This window comes from Dermacentor variabilis, chromosome 8 (assembly GCF_050947875.1).
Source record: "Dermacentor variabilis isolate Ectoservices chromosome 8, ASM5094787v1, whole genome shotgun sequence".
Classification (NCBI taxonomy): domain Eukaryota; kingdom Metazoa; phylum Arthropoda; class Arachnida; order Ixodida; family Ixodidae; genus Dermacentor; species Dermacentor variabilis.
In genome coordinates, this window is record NC_134575.1 from 38470213 (window position 1) to 38489917 (window position 19705).

The window sequence follows — 19705 nt, forward strand, 5'->3', positions numbered from 1 at the left end:
ATGCGAGCAGCATTCTAGGATGCGCCACGTATTTTCCGTTATCTGTCTGTCTATCTGCTTTCCGTGTGTCTCCAAGTGGTTGACCCAACCCACGCTAACATGGGGTAGTCCATAGTCTACAGGAAAGATAATAGTCGTTGCACACACCCAACTGACCAAGTTGTCTGTTCCCCAATTGGCTATTCCGAAACTACCCAGTGAGCCAAGTTGCCGTGGCCCGGAAAGTGCGTGAAACATCCTAAGAATGCCAGCTGCATTAAGTGCATCTTTATCCCCGCTTGTGGGTATGTGCCGTTCTCTGAATCATCATCATCATCGTAATAATCATCATCACCAGCAGTGCGTGTCCTCGGGCTCCAGGCGCAAGCTGCTCGTGAAAGGCAAAGAAGAACAGTAGCCCGATCGAGAGGTAACCATGCAACTCGCGTCGCCGCCCGAATCGTCGTCCGCGTGGCCTTCGGAGTTGAGCAGCTCCGACTGCGGGTGCGAGTTCGAGCTCTCGGAGGAACCGCGGCTGGAAGCGCTGGACGGCGGTGGCACGACCGCGGCCGGCGACGGTCAGCTGGACGGCCGCCGAGCCCTGTCGAGCCGCGGTGGCGACACCGGCTCCGTCACCTGGACAGGCGAAGTCTCCGAGGTTTCGGTGGCGTCCCGGCAGGACCTGACTCGAGCTCAGCGCTTCGTGGCAGTCTACGTTGCACCTCTGTGGGGCCGCAGGATGGCCGCTCTGAGGAGGAAGGTGCGCTCCTTGCGAAAATTGTCAGTATAGGGTTGATTTGCTGAGTAACTTGGGTTCGTTGTTTGAGAGACGGATTCGCTGGCTGAGTGGATAGCTGGCTGGCTGGCGTAATGATTTTGTTAGGTTCACCGAGTACTGATTGGTTGGCTGATGGAATATTTGATATCGGCCTGACTGAGTTGTATTCACCAATCGATGGCTGATTCACAGATTGACTGAGTGGTTGTTTGATTTATTGGTAGATAGACTCACTCACTCACTCACTCACTCACTCACTCACTCACTCACTCACTCACTCACTCACTCACTCACTCATCAGTAATTGTTCATTTTGTAGCTGTTTGACTGATTCACTGAGGGACTGACCAACGAGCCGACTGTTTGGTTAACTGGTTGATTGGGTTATCTTCATCCGTAGGCACTGGTTCAGGCGTTGTAGGGAAAAAATGGCTTGGGGTTTTATTCTGAGGGGTACATGGTAACCTCTTACATGGGCAAGGCAACGCCTCATATATGAGCACGCAGTGACATCAGGGAAACCTTTGTCTCGCTCAGAACCACCTGAACAAACTGCCTACGTGCGTCTCAGATTCCACTAGGGCTTGCTCGTGCACGGCGTTAAGCGCGTGCTTACAAGGGGCGCTATAGTGATTTGTCAACGTTCGGCCATTCCTTCGTTAGGGCGAACTTACACAATTTTCTAAATTGCCTTGGATACAATAACCTCCTCTGCGCTGCAAATAAACTTGCTACAATAAATGACAAAAAGCTATTTGTTAAAGATTCCTACATTAAGTCACGCGACACACTTCAACTAACTCTCGCACGTTATAAATGAAAACGAAACACAAGCTAGTATTAGATTAGGGAACATTGTAAGTAAAGTTCCTTTTTATGGCGCACAGCAGTTTCTTCACGAGTTAATTGTCAACGTTCATCATTATATAGCAGTCACTTCTTCCGGCCATCTTGACTGACTTGCCGCTTCGAAAAAGCTACTTCTGAAGAAACGAAATGGCGCACACTACGCAAAAGAAAATAGAAACAACGGCACACCGGAATTATCTCCTCACACACGTATGAAAAATCAGACCACGCAGTTTCGCAACCAAGTTAGTAATGTTCGCTTACGTTTACTCTTGCACTCATCAACTATTTTAAGCAAAATTCCATGTCCTTCTTCGTTCGCCTTTTAATGTCTTCTCTCAATAGACATGCTTCGTAATGTCCATTCCGAGCACTGGCGTGCATTCTTTTTCGAATGAGGCCATTGCAAGATATTCTCTGAGCTCGTTCAGTTTCTCAACAATCTCTGAGCGCTGGCCTACTATTACAGCCCTTCCAACGTTGAACTGGTGGCCTACGTTTATTTTGTTATTGCGATAGAAATTATATGGATACTCCAGGCGCATTTATGCCGTCGGCGTCGCCGTGAGGTTCCGTATAACGTACAATGGTGATAAAATCGTCGCCGCAAGCCGTATGCTGTATGTGCGAGAGAAAGCGTTCGACCGTGAGCCGGCGATCGCGGCTCCATCTCGCGCACGCAAGGGAGGGAAGCAGGGAGGAAGCGCGCCATTTTTCGTCGCGCGCAACGCTTCGGCAGGAGGGTTGGCATGGGGGCGACGCCTTCTATTCGGGGCCGCTGTGTCTTGAAAGCCACTTGCGACGGGAACAGACTCTGCCGTGTGCTGTGTTTCCGCGGCTTAGTTTGCGTTGATACGATGCGCAGCAAGAAGTTCAATTCGCTCGCTGCTGCTGCCGCGCTTACTCACTCCAGCGTTTTGACAAAGTTTCCGCGGTCGTCGAGTGAGATACGCTCATGTTTGCTTGTGCCGCGTGACACCGTGCTTGTCAATTTAGTTAGTGCGCCAGTTTACAAGTTTATACGGCCGGTAAAGCTAATATTCTTACTTCCTATAGGTGTCCACTAATTTGTTACCGCAATCGATGGTTCGCCTTTCGGGCGAAAGTTCGATTTTCTTGATCTTCCTCATTTGTACTACAAGACAGTGTGTCACCAGGTTGCTTTTTCTTTGCCGAACAAAAGTTCAACTGGAATGGCTAGTCCTTACGTTTGCCCCGTTCAGAAGACTGTCTCGCTGGCGCTCGTTGCACATATGCACTTCGATTTCTTCTAGTGTCATGTAAAGCAGAGCATCGTGTTCATAGTGTCTCTAAATGACAGGACTTGTAAGGAAATGATATCTGGTCAGAGTGATCCAGTTCACTGTTATATATTTACAGCAGGCACTCTTCTCTAGCTCTCATTTTGCAGTTTAGGCTGCTCTTCCAACGGCTCTAAGCGAGGCGAGCTGCGAAACAGAGCGTGGCGAAAGGTTCCCGATACAACGTACTGTTGTCAGATGGGAAGAGGACTTGGCAACCAGAGGCGCCGCGTCCCAGAGCTTTCATGTACTCATCAACCCAGCATCATTCGATACATTGACCCCGGTACTCCCCCACAACCCGGGCTGACTGGGTGGGGGGACTTGGTTCGGGCCAACGGTCCTTCCCGGACAAGGGGGCTGTTGTGGTGCAGTCCAACTGAGGGACTGCACTCAACACACAAACAGCAACGTTGCTTAAACTTTCCGTACTGCACCGGCTCCTACTTCCGAATGCGGCCGACTCGGCGGGCGTTCCAACGTGATCCCTCACGCCACGTCACGCCGACTGCAGCGCCAGTATTCCCACGTGGTTACGCTCGTCATTACTCCGCCGCCGCGTCGTCGCGTGCAGTGCTCGCCGCTGTGGCTGTACACGGGCGCCGCGTGCGCCGCCATCGTGATGGCCACGTCGTTCCTGCTTGCGCCTTCGGCCCACGACCACGGGGTGGCGCCGCGGTCGGCGGCCCCGCTGCTTAGGCTGGACGCCGGCGTTCGCTCGAGGCTCGGTGACGACGAGCACCCAGCACAGGGGAGCGGCGGGCGCCCGGGGCCCGAAGGAGGGGCGGTCGCCAGCGCCGACAACAGCGAACTGCAGCCGCTGGACGGCGGGGAAGACTCATACTGCCAGACGAAGCTCGTGCAGGTAAAGGCTTCAGCATTACATAAAAGTAGCTACTGGTGTCAACGTTGCGAGATTACTCGGACATTTTTTTTTTGAAACTGCAAGCGTGATTTCATTTTCCCGCCAACACGGCATACTTCTTGCGACACGCTTCTTGCGGTCCGTAACAGAGAAGGGTTACGCACGCCATGGCCTCCGAGATTCGGCACTGCGGCCGCCAAATCCCGGAGGGCATGCGCGCACAATAGTAATCCAACAACTCAGGCAGTAATCTAGAAGCGTTGAATGGCATATATGTGGTGCGTCTGTATAAATTTTTTTTCTACAAAGATTCTTCTTAAATCGAACAAGTGCACCTAGGTAGCGTAACGCGACCGTCAAGCAAATAACGACTTCGTCTAACGCGTTTCTTGCTGAGAGAGGAAACCGCGCTGGCCATGATGCGCTGCGGCAGCTTGAATGTCTTAATTAAAACGTGTAGGCGCCGTCCGGCATGGAGGCCACGAAGATTGCTTGGCACATTTAACGATAACAGACGAGCGCCTGTACTGACGCTTGCTTAGGCCGACGCGCCCAGCCTAGTTCTCTCCATGGCCGTACGGGTCGCGGGGATCGCATGCGACGCTACGTTCGAGTACGTCAGTGCCTGCAGACAGGTCAGAAGCTGGACACACGCGCTTCAAAAAATTAACTTTGAGTTTGCCGATCTGAAATCGCAGCACGTATTTCTGTAAACTGTGTACACCGCTCGCTAGGCTGTGTGTTACGGCACTGCTGTTGGATCGCGAAGTTTCGGCGCTGGTTTCCTATGGCATAACGCCGTTCCATAGCACTTACCTGACTATGGAGATGGATGTGTCGATGGTTTCAGCGATGGTGTATAGATGAGACGTAACACCGGTGCCGACTTCCTCGTTAAATGATGACGCAATAGTGACGCAAGGGCAACAATTGATACAGATTCAGTGACGAAGTAACAAGTGACTAGACGCTGTCGATAGTTAGGACGTTACGGGTTGACGTGTACTAGTAGCGTAGCGCTACCAAGAATGCATATGTAAACGAAAGTGTCGACACCGGGCTGCAGCACAGTTGCTTTTGATTACCTCGTGCTTATTTAAGGACACCTAATGCTGATAAGTGTTTCTTTGGTTCAAAGAAACTGTTTCCTTTTCTACCTATGTTCTCTCAATTCTCTTCCACGCCTTCCTAGATGCCTACACTTCACCCGCTTTTCTTGCCTTGATTTTCCTTTCACTGTGCGTTTGTGGAAGAGAACGGAGGAACTTCTTTGGCTTTCCTGAGCGATCGACTCTGCCTGTCCCTGCATTTCAACTGCTATTCCTAGATTTTCAAACGGAATACATTGATTTTCGAGATACTCGTGACATCGCTGCGATGTTCCCGCGCTGTGTTCACGACTTGTTTCTGGCTTTTCGTGTGACGCCGCCGAAACAACACAACAGATATTTGAGCAGTTATTAGAACGCCTACATCGCGTGTCTCCGAATGAGCACGTGGTAAGGGGTCGGCGGTGACGATGTCAATCGCCTGTATAGGAGCTGTGAGCCACAGCTATCGCTGAACAACAGCGACATGTTTGTCGGGCTTTCGCGCAAGTCTATGCATACATTTGTTCCGTCGATGCCTAATGAACAGTCGTTAATAACGAGAGCTTACTTGAAATGTGCTGACACGACATGCTTGAACGAGCATGCTTTAAGCTGGTGGAAGGCTCGAAGTGCAGTTCCGGCAGCAGGGCGGTGCATGTCATGTATCCTGCACGTTGTCAATGTAGAAATAAAGAATAAAAAGAGATGGAGAAAGAAGACGACGAAAGGAGGAAAGATGAGAAGGGAACGGATAAATGCATAGAAAGTACCTACTTCAGGAAAGAGACGAGAGTTTCTGAACACCATAGAAATACTATATCAAACGGAACGGGGACTTGACTGTATATACCGCGGCTGCTAGTACGGACGCACGCGTTCGCTAAGCCTCGTACAGACGCGAGGCAGTAAGCAACGCTCCTAAAACCAAAATTATACCTGGGAACTCTGGCGGCAATACTGTATAGGGGAGTTGCGAGTATGGTGTTTACACCAACATGTATGGGAATGACGGGTAGTACGTGGATTTGTCTAAATCTTGGCCTTATTTATCGCTTCAAATGGCTTTGTGACTTTGCAAATTGATGCATTTTCAGGAAAATATTGTGTTATGCGTGCAACACTTTGCAACGATCGTTGAGCGCCTGCGCAGAAACTTGCCAACTTCAGGTGCTTTTGAAAGTATGATTAGACCCACGACGACAGTCTGATCCTCATGAATCCGCCTTGGACCTTTCATCACATCTCATCTCGTCTCGATCGTGGCCACAAAGTTCGCGTTACGCACTGTAACATTCCTTTCTCCCTCCTCGAAACGATAAAGATATTCGACTGATCATTCGCCATCGACGCGTGCCAATATCGCAGATAAATACTATATTGAAATAAACGAAAAGCAAGCTGCTCCAATTGTCTTAATTGTTTTAACCCGTTCACAGTGTTAGTTTCTCCTTCGCACGTCGGCGTTTCCGGATTACATCTTCATTCATATCGGTATATTTATATCTGTACGCCTGCAACTTAGTATATTACTGTGACGTATGTGTGTATTTCCTAATATTGTTATGCTGTCTGTGTCCTGTCTTATTGCTCTTCCCTTCTCTAGTGTGTATATGCATATATTTTGACGTAACTTCGGAAATTGCCTTCAGTTTTCTCATACAACAAAGAGGGAAAAAGAACTCGGACTGTATAAGCATACCTTGAGTGCACCTGGGGCCAAACACAAGTAAATACAATGCACAGAAACTGAGAAGCAGCCAACAATAAAAATCAGTACTGTAACACATGCACACAAGGTTACACTCAATCGAAGTAGCGATCGCAAAGAAAGGAATATGCACACATGCAGGATTGAAATTGTACTGTCCAAAAACACTAACAAAAAATAAAATATCTAGCGCGTATTATTAAGAAATAATTTTTTTAGAGAACTATATTGGAGAGTCCGAAACTCAAGACAGAGTTTATTCGTCCAGACGTGGTTTAATTAAAAAACAACTCTCTCTAATAACAACTTGGCCTTTCTTGTCCATCTGTTCTTATTGCGGTCGTGTGTTTCTTGCGGAACTCAAGTAAATTTGCTTTGTCTCCTCACCAAGGAGCTCGAGGAGTCGTGGAACGCGAGCGAGCTCGAGTTCCTTGCTCCGCGGCTGGTCCGCAACGGTTCCCGCGCCGTGTTCTGCTTCTACGACCGCCACGCGCACCGGCTGCCGCCGCCTTACTCGTACTTCCCGCGACAGATGGCGCTGCGGTACTGCACGCACGCCGTGTACCACGCCCCGTTCGCGCTGCACGACGGGCGGCTGGCGTATCGGAACCCGGGATTCGACAGGTGCGTCGCCGCCACTCTGGTTGCCTTTGTTTCGCTGCGATTATGCGGACACTCAACGCGCATTTCTGCCGTCGCCGTCGCCGTGATGTCGCGCATAAAGTCCAAGGGTGATAACGTCGTCGTCGTCGCGCGCCGTATGCTGTGTTTGCGTGGGGAAGCGTGCGAGGGTGAGCCGACGACGGTCGCTCAAACTCGCGCACGCGAGGGAGGAAAGCGTAGAGCAAGTGCGCCCTCTTCCGCATCAACGTATGTCTTCGACTGTATGTTCGCGTTGAACTGATCGCCTCACCATGTGACAAATATGGGCGCCGTGTCACGTATGTCTTTTTTATTTTGGCTTCAATTACGGGAAGCTTTATCTCCTTGCTGACTCCAACTATACAAATAAACTAAATGTTGTACAAACGCGGGAATTCTTTCATTAGACAGCCTTTGAATGAAATTGAATGAAATTTGTAGCGTTGAGGAAGAAAGGAGTAGTTTTTGCTGATTTGCAGGAAACGGAATTTTGATATTCTGTCAGGAACAAAAAAAAATCCGAAAACCGGTAAAGTGGAAAAAGCAAAAAATAAAGAAAAGCGAAGTTTACAATGCACCAAGTCATCGCGAAAAAACATTTCACGATTTTGTAATCTTTGTCTGTTCGATCACCAGAAGTGAAGGAAGATCGAATCCTTGATATTTTTTTAAACAAAAAGTGTCATGCACTTTTGATGGTTACGCAAAATTGATGCGTTCTTCGCTTAGTTTAGCAACATTTACATTCACAAATTACTGGTGCAGTTTAGAGTACTGTAATGTATAAATGCCGTTCGGTTTAGATGCTCGAACATTTATGGAGTTCACGTGTGCTGTGATATGGTTTTGTGAAAGGTTATTTAGAAAGATAAGAACTTGACATTTCAAAAGGTCTTCTTCTTGGCAAATTGGTGTTTAGACTTCCTAGGTACACTTGATTGTGGCGCGATATAAATTTCGTGAAAAGGGGCAGGAAAAGGAAGACAGTGCAATACAGTTCGAGAAAAGGGACAGAAAAAGATGACAATGAAGCGCCACTGTCTTCTTTTTATCTGTCCCTTTTCACGAAATGTATCTCACGTCACAATCAAGTATACCTTGGAAGTGAACTTGAGACTTCGTTTCTTTCTGAATATCTCACGATTTTCAGTGCATATCGTTTTAAAAATACATGTACATATTGTATTTATTGATTCGTAACACAAATCTCTTTTCCGGTAACGTTCTCTGAAATGTGACGTGCGTGTTAGATGTGTGGACGACGCCAAGTCGGCCGTACGTTAGCTTGTGCTCAAATCTGACTCGCCCCCTCCGCCCCTTCATGAACTCACTTCAGAACTTCAATTTTTTTTCTATGTCATCACAAATTGCCATTTCTTTCTCATAGTGTGAAAATTGGGTAAGATAAAAATAAACGGCGTCGCATTAAAATGTTTTTTTTTACCTATGAAAATCAGTGCAAGCGTTATCATCGGGTGTATTGCAATTTGTGCTATTGTTCTGGCCACGAAAACGCGGGTCCGCATTACAATCAAGGGTGCAATAGAATAGCGTAAATACAGGTTTATGAATGAATGAATGAATGAATGAATGAATGAATGAATGAATGTTTGCATTCGTCCCAAAGTCTGTTCTTAGTTCAGCGATGTGCGGTGGCCCTTCAGTCTTGCGTTGTCCCATTTGTTCTGGCGGTCTCCAGAAAAAAGGTGTACGAGCCAGAGATTACAGAGTTCAACTCGGCGCCACCTCGCTGAATCACGTTTCTTTTGCTTTCGCTCGTGCATCTTTGTTCGCAGGCAGTTCGGCATGCCCGAATTGGCTCGCGTGGCCCACCGTCGTGGATTCGGCACGCAGGTCCTCTTCACGGTGGGCGGCGAGGAGACGGACAACGCCAACTGGTCGCGACTGGCCTCCGACGAAGTCCGGAGGGAGGCACTCGCCAAGGATCTCAAGGTTTGTTTTTCTTTTTCTATTGTTTAACCTTGGTAGGACATTAGGCAGTATAATAGCAAGAGCTAGGTGGCACAACCCACCGCTCCGTTCCAAAGGGGACATAACCATATGGAGTGCCAAGGGTAATGTAGGACATACGGAGACCAGATTACAGGAAAGTTTATATGTTGCGGAGAACACACTGAAAGACATGGGGTTGAAATGCTCGGCAGCCAAGTCAGAACTCTTGGTCATTAAACATCGCAGAAAAGGTCGCAAAGCAAGAGGTTACATTCCGGTAGATAAGCAAAGAGTGTGCTTATACACTCATGAAGGATCCGCAGTCAGGCTAGTTGAAACAATCAAGGTTCTTGGGTATCACATAGACGGAAACAATGCTAACTATAGAACAATACAACATATCTCGAATAAAACAGATGAAGTCATTAGGTTACTAAGGAGAATTACCAATAGACACAGAGGCTTAGGAGAAGACAGCGCTTTGATGCTAATACATGCCTTTGCTCTCTGTCACTTCACTAATGTGGCTGGATTATTCAAATGGAAGCAGGCAGAACTTAACAAACTTTATGTGATGCTCAGTAAGGTTGTTAAAGTAGCCCTACGGATACCCAGTAACGCTGCAACTGACAAACTCATGAGTCTAGGGGTGCACAACACAATGGAAGAAATCGCGGAGGCCCAACAGCTAGCGCAACACGAAAGACTTGACAAAATCACGAGCTGGCAGGAACATATTACAGGCAATAGGTGCAGAACTGAATACATCAAGGAGCCCAATAGAGGCTGAAGTAGAATTAAGGACTGACGTTAGGAACAAGATGAGAACCAACCCTCTCCCCAGAAACATGCATCCAGAATATAATGTCGAAAGGAGAAAGGCAAGAGCTAAAGCACTCTTGCAGGAAATAGAACAGCAGAACCAATTGGCAGCTATAGTTGATGCGTCTGGGTGAAAGGTAAAGAAGCATATACGGCCATTGTCTCAAATTATCAAGGGAAAGTGCAAGATGCTATCACTATTTTTACCAAGGACCCCATGGTGGCTGAACGAGCGGCAATTGCTCTAGCCATCAGGAGTAATAAGTGGGCCTGCATTTACAGTGATTCGAAATCCGCTATAAAGTGTTTTGATAAAGGCTACGTAGCTGGTGTTGCAGCTAAACTTTTTGAAAACATTGGGATTATGAGAACTGAAATCCGCTGGTTTCCTGCGCATATGGGGAAAGTAGACGAGACTCGGGTAAACCTAAATGAGGTTGCTCATGACTTGGCACGAGGACTTGCTAACCGTTACAGTCACAACCGAGCCGTTCACCATCAAGCCAGGGAATCTAGAGATCATTTAATAAAATACAATGACATTACCAAACACAACCATTTAGGACGCAGGCAATTCCCATTGCCACATTCAAAACTGAACAGGGCTCAGGCAGTTTCACTGCGCTTATTGCAAACAGGTACATATCCCACACCGTACACCATTAATAAAATATATCCAGAGAGGGAGATTAAGATGGACTGCAACTATTGTAATGGCATCATTGAAATCAGACATATCCTGGCGGGGTGTCCCGCGACTCACCCCAACCTCGTTGAAGAATGGACACAGTGGGAGAAAAGGATTCAAAGCCCATTGTTTCAGGACCAACTAAGGGCTGTCCAGAGGGCCCATGATGTCGCTGAAAGGCTTGGCCTGACAGTGCCAACGTGGGAGTTGCCCGCCTTGGCTTAAGAAGTCGAGCCTCCGGACCTCATTACAATAAATGTTCTCACACATACACACTGAACCGCAACGCCTCAAATACAAAAAACGATACTTTCGAATGCATGATGTCACAATGACGTATACCGGCGCTGCGCATCAGCACAACAAATACGCACACACACAATAAAAGAAACTACGGTAAAGTGATCGAGAGGGAAGATTCGACAGAATACTTCATTAATCTACAGATTGATTTATTGTTTCGCCGCAGTTGTGGTCCCTTTAAAAATAGGCGGCTTAGCGGCCCACAACAAACGCGGTGCTTCGGCATCACCTTCGCAACCGCATGTGTGAACAGCCATCCGCGTATAAACGTCGCGCGTCACGCAGGAGATCTTGGCGTCACTGGGCTACGACTGCTGGATGTATGGATGGATGGATGTTATCCATCCATCCACGCGCAACCGCATGTGTGAACAGCGATCTGCGTATACACGTCATGCGTCACGCAGGAGACGCTGGTGTCGCTGGGCTACGACGGCTGGATGGATGGATGGATGTATGTTATCCATCCATTCACGTGCAACCGCATGTGTGAACAGCCATTCGCGTATAAACGTCGCGCGTCACGCAGGAGATCCTGGTGTCGCTGGGCTACGACGGCTGGATGGATGTATGTTATCCATCCTTGTACGCGCAACCGCATGTGTGAACAGCGATCCGCGTATACACGTCGCGCGTCACGCAGGAGACGCTGGTGTCGCTGGGCTACGACGGCGTCAACCTGCACTGGGCGACACCTGGCGGGCGGTGCGGACGCGCCGACGACGCTCGCGCCCTCACCGACTTGGTGCGGCTCCTGAGGACGCGACTGCGTCGGCCGCTAGCGCCGCGCGATTTCCTCCTCGCCGTGACGCTGCCGCCGCAGGAGCACTTCGTCGAGGTCGCGTCGCAGCTCCCGCCGCTTGCCAAGCTCGCCGACTTTCTCGTCGTCCAGGTACGAGGCTTTAAAAACGCGCGTCGATTTCACGCTTTTTTTTCCGAGTCTCCGCCAAGCGGTGCGGCTTCGACGGCGAGTGTTTCATCGGGGGTGCCGACACTCCATTCGTCGCCATTTTGAGGGCATCCATATAGTTCGTAAGCGAAGCGAAAAATATGACCTAACATATTTCCTTTTTTTTTTGTAAGACGTCGACCCCCTACTAGACGCTTGACAAGGGGACACAAGACTGCGTAGAACACGCAGGCTAGGGCACCTCCATGGGCGCAGCGCCAGCAGACTTCCACTATCAAGAGACCACGAGAAGTGAATTACCCTTTCGGTGGTGACGTCTCCCCCGATTGTAGCGGCTGTACGCGAGGGGTTGTTTAAGGCCGTGCCAGTCCCCGTGTTAGGCAGAACCTTTCGAGACTCGCATAGCGTCACAACCATGTTCGAATGAAGAGAATACACTCTTTCTATTTTTCATCAGCCCGATGCCTGCCTTCGTCGCCGTCTCCTGATCTTTGCGGAAACGACTCACGTCACCCGGTCCAGAACTAGTCCAGTCAACGTATGCGTTAGAGCTGCATCATATGTTTGAAACGAGTGGCTTCCTTGTGGAGCTGCCATTTTCGCCACGATGTATACACGATGCGCGCGTTTATTTAAAATACGTTAATATCGTCAGAAGTAGTTCAGGAGCCCTTAGAGCGCATCGCACTCGTCCCTCGTAAACATCGATCTCATTGCCGCACCCGCGGGTAACGACGCAGGCGCACTCGTTGTACGGTCCTTCGAGCCCGTGGCCCCGGTGCGCGAGCCCCTACGAAGCGGTCCAGGGCCCCAGCGTGCGCGCCCTGCTGGACTCGCTCGCGGCGCATCTATTCCACGGCCACTGGGGCAAGCTGTGCATCACGCACTCGCTGGCAGCTGTCACGTACCGCCTGGCCGACTACGGCTCGGCGGCCATCGTCGGCAGGGTCGGGGAGCCCAGCGAAGGGGACGGCGCCAGCGTGGGACCCGGCGAGCCGCAGTCCGTTACCGGCACGCCCGGCAAGGCCGCCTACTTCGAGGTATGGAAGTGACGCGCCGGTGCAAGTGTGTGGATGCTCCGGCGAATTGGTCGCGATCGATTTCGACGGTGTTCACTGCGCACACTGAATCTAAGAATGGACTGGCAGAGCGCTATCTCGCCAACAGTATAAAAAAAATTTGTTTACTACCTTATTTCTGAGCGAAACTATCGTGGGTGGTTGGGTGAATGGATGAACGGATGAATACTGTCAAATTTTCAAATGTTCGCCAAGAAATGCCTCGCATTTAAGACGAATAATGGGGAAATCGTCATTACCGGCTAAATGCAATATTAAAAAAGAAAAAAATTATTTTTGTCTTTTTGGAAAGCTTACACGGGTATGTGCATTTCCTTTGTTGAGACGCTAGTCTGGCAGAAACGTACAGCAGTGGAAGGGAAGTATGCGGGAGATATAGAGAAAAATTACTTCTGCGGAAAAAGAAAGTTGACTGCGTTTCTTTCTATGAACGAATTTGGTTTTCATGCATGGGTGCCGTCATCTTGTTTTCGGACGGGGGGTGGGGGGGCAACAGGCAGGGCAGGACAGGGCAGGGCGGCAGGGTCCCGCACAAGCCAGTGTAAGTCCGAGCAGGCCAGGGAAAAGTACGACAGGCAAGTCCAGGCAAGGCCTCGCCTTCCCCACAGCCTGTCTGTATAAGGGACCCGTTATAGTTCCATTCCCGGGAGGCTGCAGAAACGTCTTTTTTTAGCGATAGCTACATTACGCCAGGTTTCCGCCTCATCGCCGTCGCCGCACTTTGAGCCCTGGCCGCACTGTGACGTCACACCACGGCCCTCGATTCTTCAGCAAATCGGCTCGTCGCGGTCGCCGCTCGGCCACTGCTCCTGCCTTTCTTTAGTCTACTGGGAAACCACTAAGCTTAATAACATGTCTAACTACAAGCGAAGCTTAAACGCAGCCGGGGGGCTGTAGCTATCGCTACTCGGCTAGGTTTAAGCTAAACCACAGCCAATTTCCTAAGTATACTCTGTGGCGCAAAATACATTTCTTCTGTCCCTTTTCAAGAAATGCATTGTGCGCCATAATGTATACCTAGGAAACCTAAGCACCAACTTGCCCAAGAAGAAGTCCTTTTGGCACAGCCAATATTTTTCGCTTCGACGCGGTCAGCGACTGAACGTTCTCACTTACAGCAGCGACGTTTCCTGGCTGTAGCCACGATCCCCGTCAAACTCCACGTGATCTCTCTCTCTCTCTCTCTCTCTCTACGCACGAGCAGGTGTGCGGCTGGACGAGGCAGCGGTCGCGGAGCCGCGAGTGCAGCATGCTTCGCAGCGGCTCCACGGTGGCCGCCCTCGAGGGACCCGAGGCGCTGCGCCACAAGCTGGCGCGCATGTCGCTCGACGGCCACGGCCGGCTGTGCATGGCCGCGCTGGACACGCACCTGGACGACCCGCTGGGCGCCTGCGGCGGCGCCATGAGCCCGCTCCTGAAGCGCCTCTACGAGGACCCGCTCGAGGCATAGCGGTCCCCCGCTGGGACTTCAGAGGGGCAGCGGCCTCACCGTCAAACCAGCTCTACATTCCGTGCTCTACTGCGGCCTTACTAATATTTCTCCGCTTTCCTATTTTCATTCGCATTTCGATAGCTTTTGTTGTGTAATTCGTGTTGCGTATTGCGTCTAAAACGTTCAATTTTTTGTTGTTGCAAATGGTGGCATTCCTTCATTATCTTTGCTGCGGCCTGACAGAGACGCGAGTGCTCTTTAAATAAATATCGACACTCCAGGCGCATTTCTCCCGTCGGTGTCGCCGTGATGTTCAGTATAAAGCCCAACGGTCATAACATCATGGACCCGCGCCGAATGCTGTATGTGCGAGTTAAAGCGTGCGAGGGTGAGCCAACCATGGTGACTCAAGATCGCACGCTCTAGGGAAGAAAGCGGGGAGGAAAGCGCGCCGTCTTCCATCGCGCGCAAGGCACCGGAGAAAGGGGGGAGAGGGGGCGTGTGCGTTCTGCTTCGGCTTCGGCTGTGTAGGGCGCGGCTCCGCGGGCTCTACCTTGAAACGGATAGGCGATGGGGGTATAGTGCGCCGAGGTCTGATAGCTTCGTGTGCGCTGTGTTCTTGCCGCTTAGTTGGCGTTGAAGCAAGACGCACCACGAAGGTAGATTTGCTCACTGCTCTTGCCGCGCTTTTTCACTCCAGCGTTTTGACAGTGAGTGTGCGCGGTCATCGAGCAAGATCTGTTGATGTTTGCTTGTGCGCGCGTTAATACTAGTTAATTTACTTAGTATGCGAATGTTTACATGTTTATACGGCCGATATAACTACTATCCTTACTACGTATAGCTGTCTACCAATATCGTATTGTAATCGATGCTTCGTCTTCCGGGTGAAACTGGGCCTTTTAAAATCGTTCGATTCTGCTTCCACTTCTGTTTTTCTCGATGTGCTACAATGCACTTGCAAGTGCACAGAGACTGCAACTGACAACTGTATGTGCATTTGCTTTACGTATTCTTAAAGGGTCCCGGAAACGGTTTGGACAAGTTTTGTAGACCGGTAGGATAAATCTACAGTGAAACATTAGCGGCGCAATTTAAATGAAGCGTCTAATATTAAGAGAGCTGCGGACGGTTACGAGTTTCCTACTTCTCTAACCATGATTTTCCCTCTCAACTCGTTCGCCGAGTGACCGGGTCTCACTGGCTCCGCGTCATGACGTGACGTCTACTTCCGGTTGTCCTGGAGCCAGCGCATGAAGCCCCTCCCATCTATCCGATAGCTTAGAACGACAGAAAGCTGAGCTAGTTGGTAAGGATTCATTACGCAAAAAAAGACGCGAGGCGTGCAGACAAGAGTAGAGAAGTTCGTGTTCACTTCTCTACTCTTGTGTCCTGTCTGCACGCCTCACCTCTTTTTTGCATAATGTATCCGAAAGCTACACGGCCGTCGATGTTTGGCGCGAGAGCTATCCAACGTCAATCCAAGCAGCGTGCGTTGCGGGCGTTCTGCCGCAATGCCGAGCGTGTCCGGTATTCCGGAAACCGCAGGCGAGCTGGGCGTTTTTGGCGGATGGGCGGGGGCTGCCGCAACGCCGAGCGTGTCCGGTATTCCGGTAACCGCAGGCGAGCTGGGCGTTTTGGCGGATGGGCGGGGGCGTAAACTAAAGCCCCTACGTACTGCTACCGCTGTGATGAAGGGGGCTTTAGCGTAAACGTGAGCGGTATGGGCGCCCTGTACGGCGTAACCATCTGGTGGCGCACAGCTTTACCAGCCAGATACAGAGCTACAATTGATGTAATAAAGTGTGACACATTTTAAACGTTTAAAAAGACAACATATCTCCGCTTATGCTCCTGCCTAAAATTTACGCCGGCAAGAAAGTGGAATACACTTGGGCACTGCTATGTTAGCTCTGTGTTTGTCTGGTTGGGCTCTGTGTCTGACAACTGTGACCTACTGGATCTTCTATAAAACTTCTTTTACTGAATATGTAAATAAATAAAAGTAACTCGAATGTTGTTCTCCCCTTGTCAGGTCTACTCTACAAGCTTTTTTATTGAATATAGAAATACTAAAGCAGCTTTTGTATATTTATTTTCCTATCAGATGTAGACTACAAGCTTCTTTTACATATCCCTTCATTTTTTTGCTTAGTATGGTAACTTTGAAGTGCTAAACAGGTTCATCCAGAAAAAAACTAAAAGGCTATTCGCGATAACACTGCAAATAAAACGTGCAGTAGTGACTGTAGACATCGCACACGGTGAAGATAGACCACTTTCATTTTTCTTTATCCTTACTGCATTTCAATTTTTAAGAAACAAGTAATGACCCTTTGCGTTCCTTGGTGTCGTTGCCCGTTAACTTATTCGTACGATGGTATACTGCGAGCGAAACCTGGCCCCTTCCAGTTCTCTCTTCTCGTTTATTGATATATCGAGGGCCTTGACTCCAGCAAGCTCCGAAGCCTTCGGGTAGCATACGAAGGTTTATAGGCCAGTGGCCTTTCTTCTTCTTTCTTTCGAAGTTCACGTACCACGTGACGCGCTTTGTAGAAAGGAACTTCTAGATCCGCTACCACGGCCGCGTGCTGTGGCGCTGGCTAACGCTCCCGGCCTTGATTTGGCGCACATATAGTAACACTCACGAAAGCGTATGGGGAAAACGGCGCCTCGGTAGCTCACTTGGTAATAGCATCACACGTATAATACGAAGGTGGGGGGGGGCTCGTACCCCATCTTCGGCGGGCTGTTCTCTAGGGCACTATCGTTTACCTTTATTATTTCTGCATCTGAATTAAAATACAAGAACCTATAGTTATTACTGTGCTTTCCCTAATGTCATTGTATGTAGCTTCGTTGGACTGTAACTAAGGAAATTCGGGCCATTCGGTTTCTCTTCTTCCAGTTGACGGTGCCGTAAACGTATGCGTGTTCTTGCCCGGCCATCAATGGGTGTTTCAAATGCTCGTCGACGAACTTGCGCCGTCGATGAGCAGGTATACACTCCTCGCTTTCGCGAAGCCTCGCTGTTGGTGTCTGCTACGGCGTATAATTGCTACTTGCGTGCATTGGGCTAATTACATTGGTTGCCACTTAGACTTCCGTGTAGACACCCCCTTCGCGTGTCTTCTATTACAGCGAAGGTGTATATGGCTAGCCGATTCGTCCGTCTGTCGGTCGCCTGTACGGCGAAAACTCGTCTGGCGCAACGCCATGCCCACGCGCGAAAGGGAGAGAGAGAGGCGCGCGATCAGCCAACACCACCTAGATAGCACAAGGCATGCTTACTCCGATCCACGACGTCACGCAACCTGGCCCGAAATTTCCCCTGACAAGGCTGGCGTGATGAAAGCGGTGACGTCAAAATCACTGTTGCCCACTCGGGAGCATCCCCATTAGATTCTGTGGCAGTCGGGCCAGATAACACGACGTCATGGATCGGAGTGAAAAGGCCTTGTAGTTGCATTATCTGCGCCAGTAGTGACGTCGTTGCTCTCCGTCGCAGCCGAGCGCGCGCGCAGCAGTTTCTCTCCGGCTCAGAAATGGTTAGACCGTGCGTCATACGTACTCCTTAGGAGCAGGCATCTTTCGATCAGCAACGCCCCGAGCAGAAGCGCTAATGAGCTCGTCTACGGTACGCAGATGCTGCTGCCTGAGAGCAAGAACAGGCTCGTGCAGCCGAGCGCAAGCAGCAATTCCGTACCGAGGATCCGGCAGCCCACCATACCGCCGTTTAATGAACCGTCGGGATTAACCCAGTGATAAACACCGGGGCCGCACGTTTCAGCTTCACTGGTTAACCACATGTACGGAGAGCTTGGGCGGTGATTTTTGTTCCGTATATACAAAAAGCGACCCCAAGACAGCCACCTCCGTCTACCCTGAATCGGTGCCTCGTCTGTGTCACGGTGTTTGCCAGCAATGTGAGATATATAGCATTACATGCAAGCTTTCTTTCGTGTTGTTTTACTTTATTGGACTACTGACACACATGGACTTCAAACCAGCTTGCGTACCAACCAGTGCAAAGACTAAGCGTAACTCGATGTCGCAGGTAAAAGACGGCTATATGTCGGTACAATTTCATCTCTATCGAAAAGCCAGACTTTGCCTTGCACAGAAGGCAAGTAAACGCAACCAACTTCGCATTTTTTTACTGTTTCTTTATTGACTGAATACATGGTACACAGGAGGCTTCCTCCAAGGGAACAGGAACTACTGCACACACTGACTCCTTATTGCGACTAAATTAGAGAGCGCGTCGTTGGCACAATGCTGCCCCTCCCAAAAAGCCCAACATTCCTGTTAACGTAGTAAACAACGAAGTGAAAGCGATCGTGTCAAAGCGAAAGAGAAAAAAAAGTAAACTGCAGTCATTGCTGTGGGAAAGCAGAGGGAACCACTCAAGACGTGACTGTTCTTCGAACAAAGTTTATTGTCGTGGACACGACCGTAATATAGCTGGCGAGGAACGCGTTCACTTCGCGCATGTGCACGCATTCGTGAACCCCGGTCAAGTTCTCCGACAGTGCCGAACCCCAGTCGTTGTTCAGAGACTCGGAGTAGAGGCACCAGAGACTGGTGTCAGGATCGGATCACTCGAAATACTGCGTGCAGTAGGCGCTACGCGTGTGACCCTGCCGCCGTAGTCGGTCTCCGGATACAAGCCGACGGGCAGGTTTCGCCACTGGAGAACCAACTTGCTTGTCTTGTCCAGGGGCAGACCCAGGTTCGTTATCACGGTCTGCGCGGAAGGCATTTTGGGAACGAAGTCCGACTAAACGTTATTACCTCACTACTCGCGGCTCATTTGGCAAAAGAAACTGTTTAAAGTGCGAGGAAAAGACGAGCCAACGAGAAACGACCGGACTGGAAGGTTTATTGCATAGATTTCACATGTATACACCAAAAAGAAAAAGTTATCGCGCAAGTGGAGCATTACAGTGGTAACAAAACGAATGATAACCAAAGGTTAATCTTGAAGAAAGCGGTGAAGTAGTATACTCCCATCATGTAACAATACACAAAAGTTGCCGATGCAAGCATCTCCTCTCTTTTTCTAATATGGCAGGCCTCTGGTAATTCTCGCGTAAGATGGTTAATGTTCTTTCTTTTTTAAAGGATTAAGCACGGGATGAAACCCGCACTCTTTTCAATAGGCGGCCAGATGCACCGCCCCAGATGATTTTGGTGACGTCTGGTGCTCACTTAAGGCGTACGATGATACAATGGCCAGACTGGCCCACGTACACCTTGCAACAGCTAAACGAAACCAGGTACACAATGCCTGACACACATTTCA

The 19705-nt window shown here is 49.7% G+C and overlaps 2 protein-coding genes across 2 annotated transcripts in view; one reads left to right on the forward strand and one right to left on the reverse strand.

Moving 5' to 3' along the window:
- Positions 1-3719: 3719 nt before the first annotated feature.
- Positions 3720-14473, forward strand: LOC142591000 (chitotriosidase-1-like). Its single transcript, XM_075703375.1, has 5 exons — positions 3720-3772; positions 9010-9166; positions 11623-11871; positions 12630-12929; positions 14173-14473. Exons 2-5 carry the CDS (start codon positions 9020-9022, stop codon positions 14416-14418), a joined length of 942 nt encoding a protein of 313 aa, XP_075559490.1. The 5' UTR covers positions 3720-3772; positions 9010-9019; the 3' UTR covers positions 14419-14473.
- Positions 14474-18872: 4399 nt separating this feature from the next.
- LOC142591366 (lysosomal alpha-glucosidase-like) overlaps positions 18873-19705 on the reverse strand; it is a 51850-nt gene continuing 51017 nt past the window's right edge. The window contains exon 21 of the mRNA XM_075703692.1: positions 18873-19147. Coding sequence (XP_075559807.1) covers positions 18953-19147 — 195 coding nt within the window. The 3' untranslated portion in view covers positions 18873-18952. The remainder of the gene's footprint in view (positions 19148-19705) is intronic.

Excerpts from the sequence above, each read along its gene's own strand:
- LOC142591000 (XM_075703375.1), top strand. The coding sequence starts at position 9,020 with ATGCCCGAATTGGCTCGCGTGGCCCACCGTCGTGGATTCGGCACGCAG. Across the intron at positions 11,872-12,629 it reads CCGACTTTCTCGTCGTCCAG|GCGCACTCGTTGTACGGTCC; the intron begins GTACGAGGCTTT and ends GTAACGACGCAG. Across the intron at positions 12,930-14,172 it reads GCAAGGCCGCCTACTTCGAG|GTGTGCGGCTGGACGAGGCA; the intron begins GTATGGAAGTGA and ends ACGCACGAGCAG.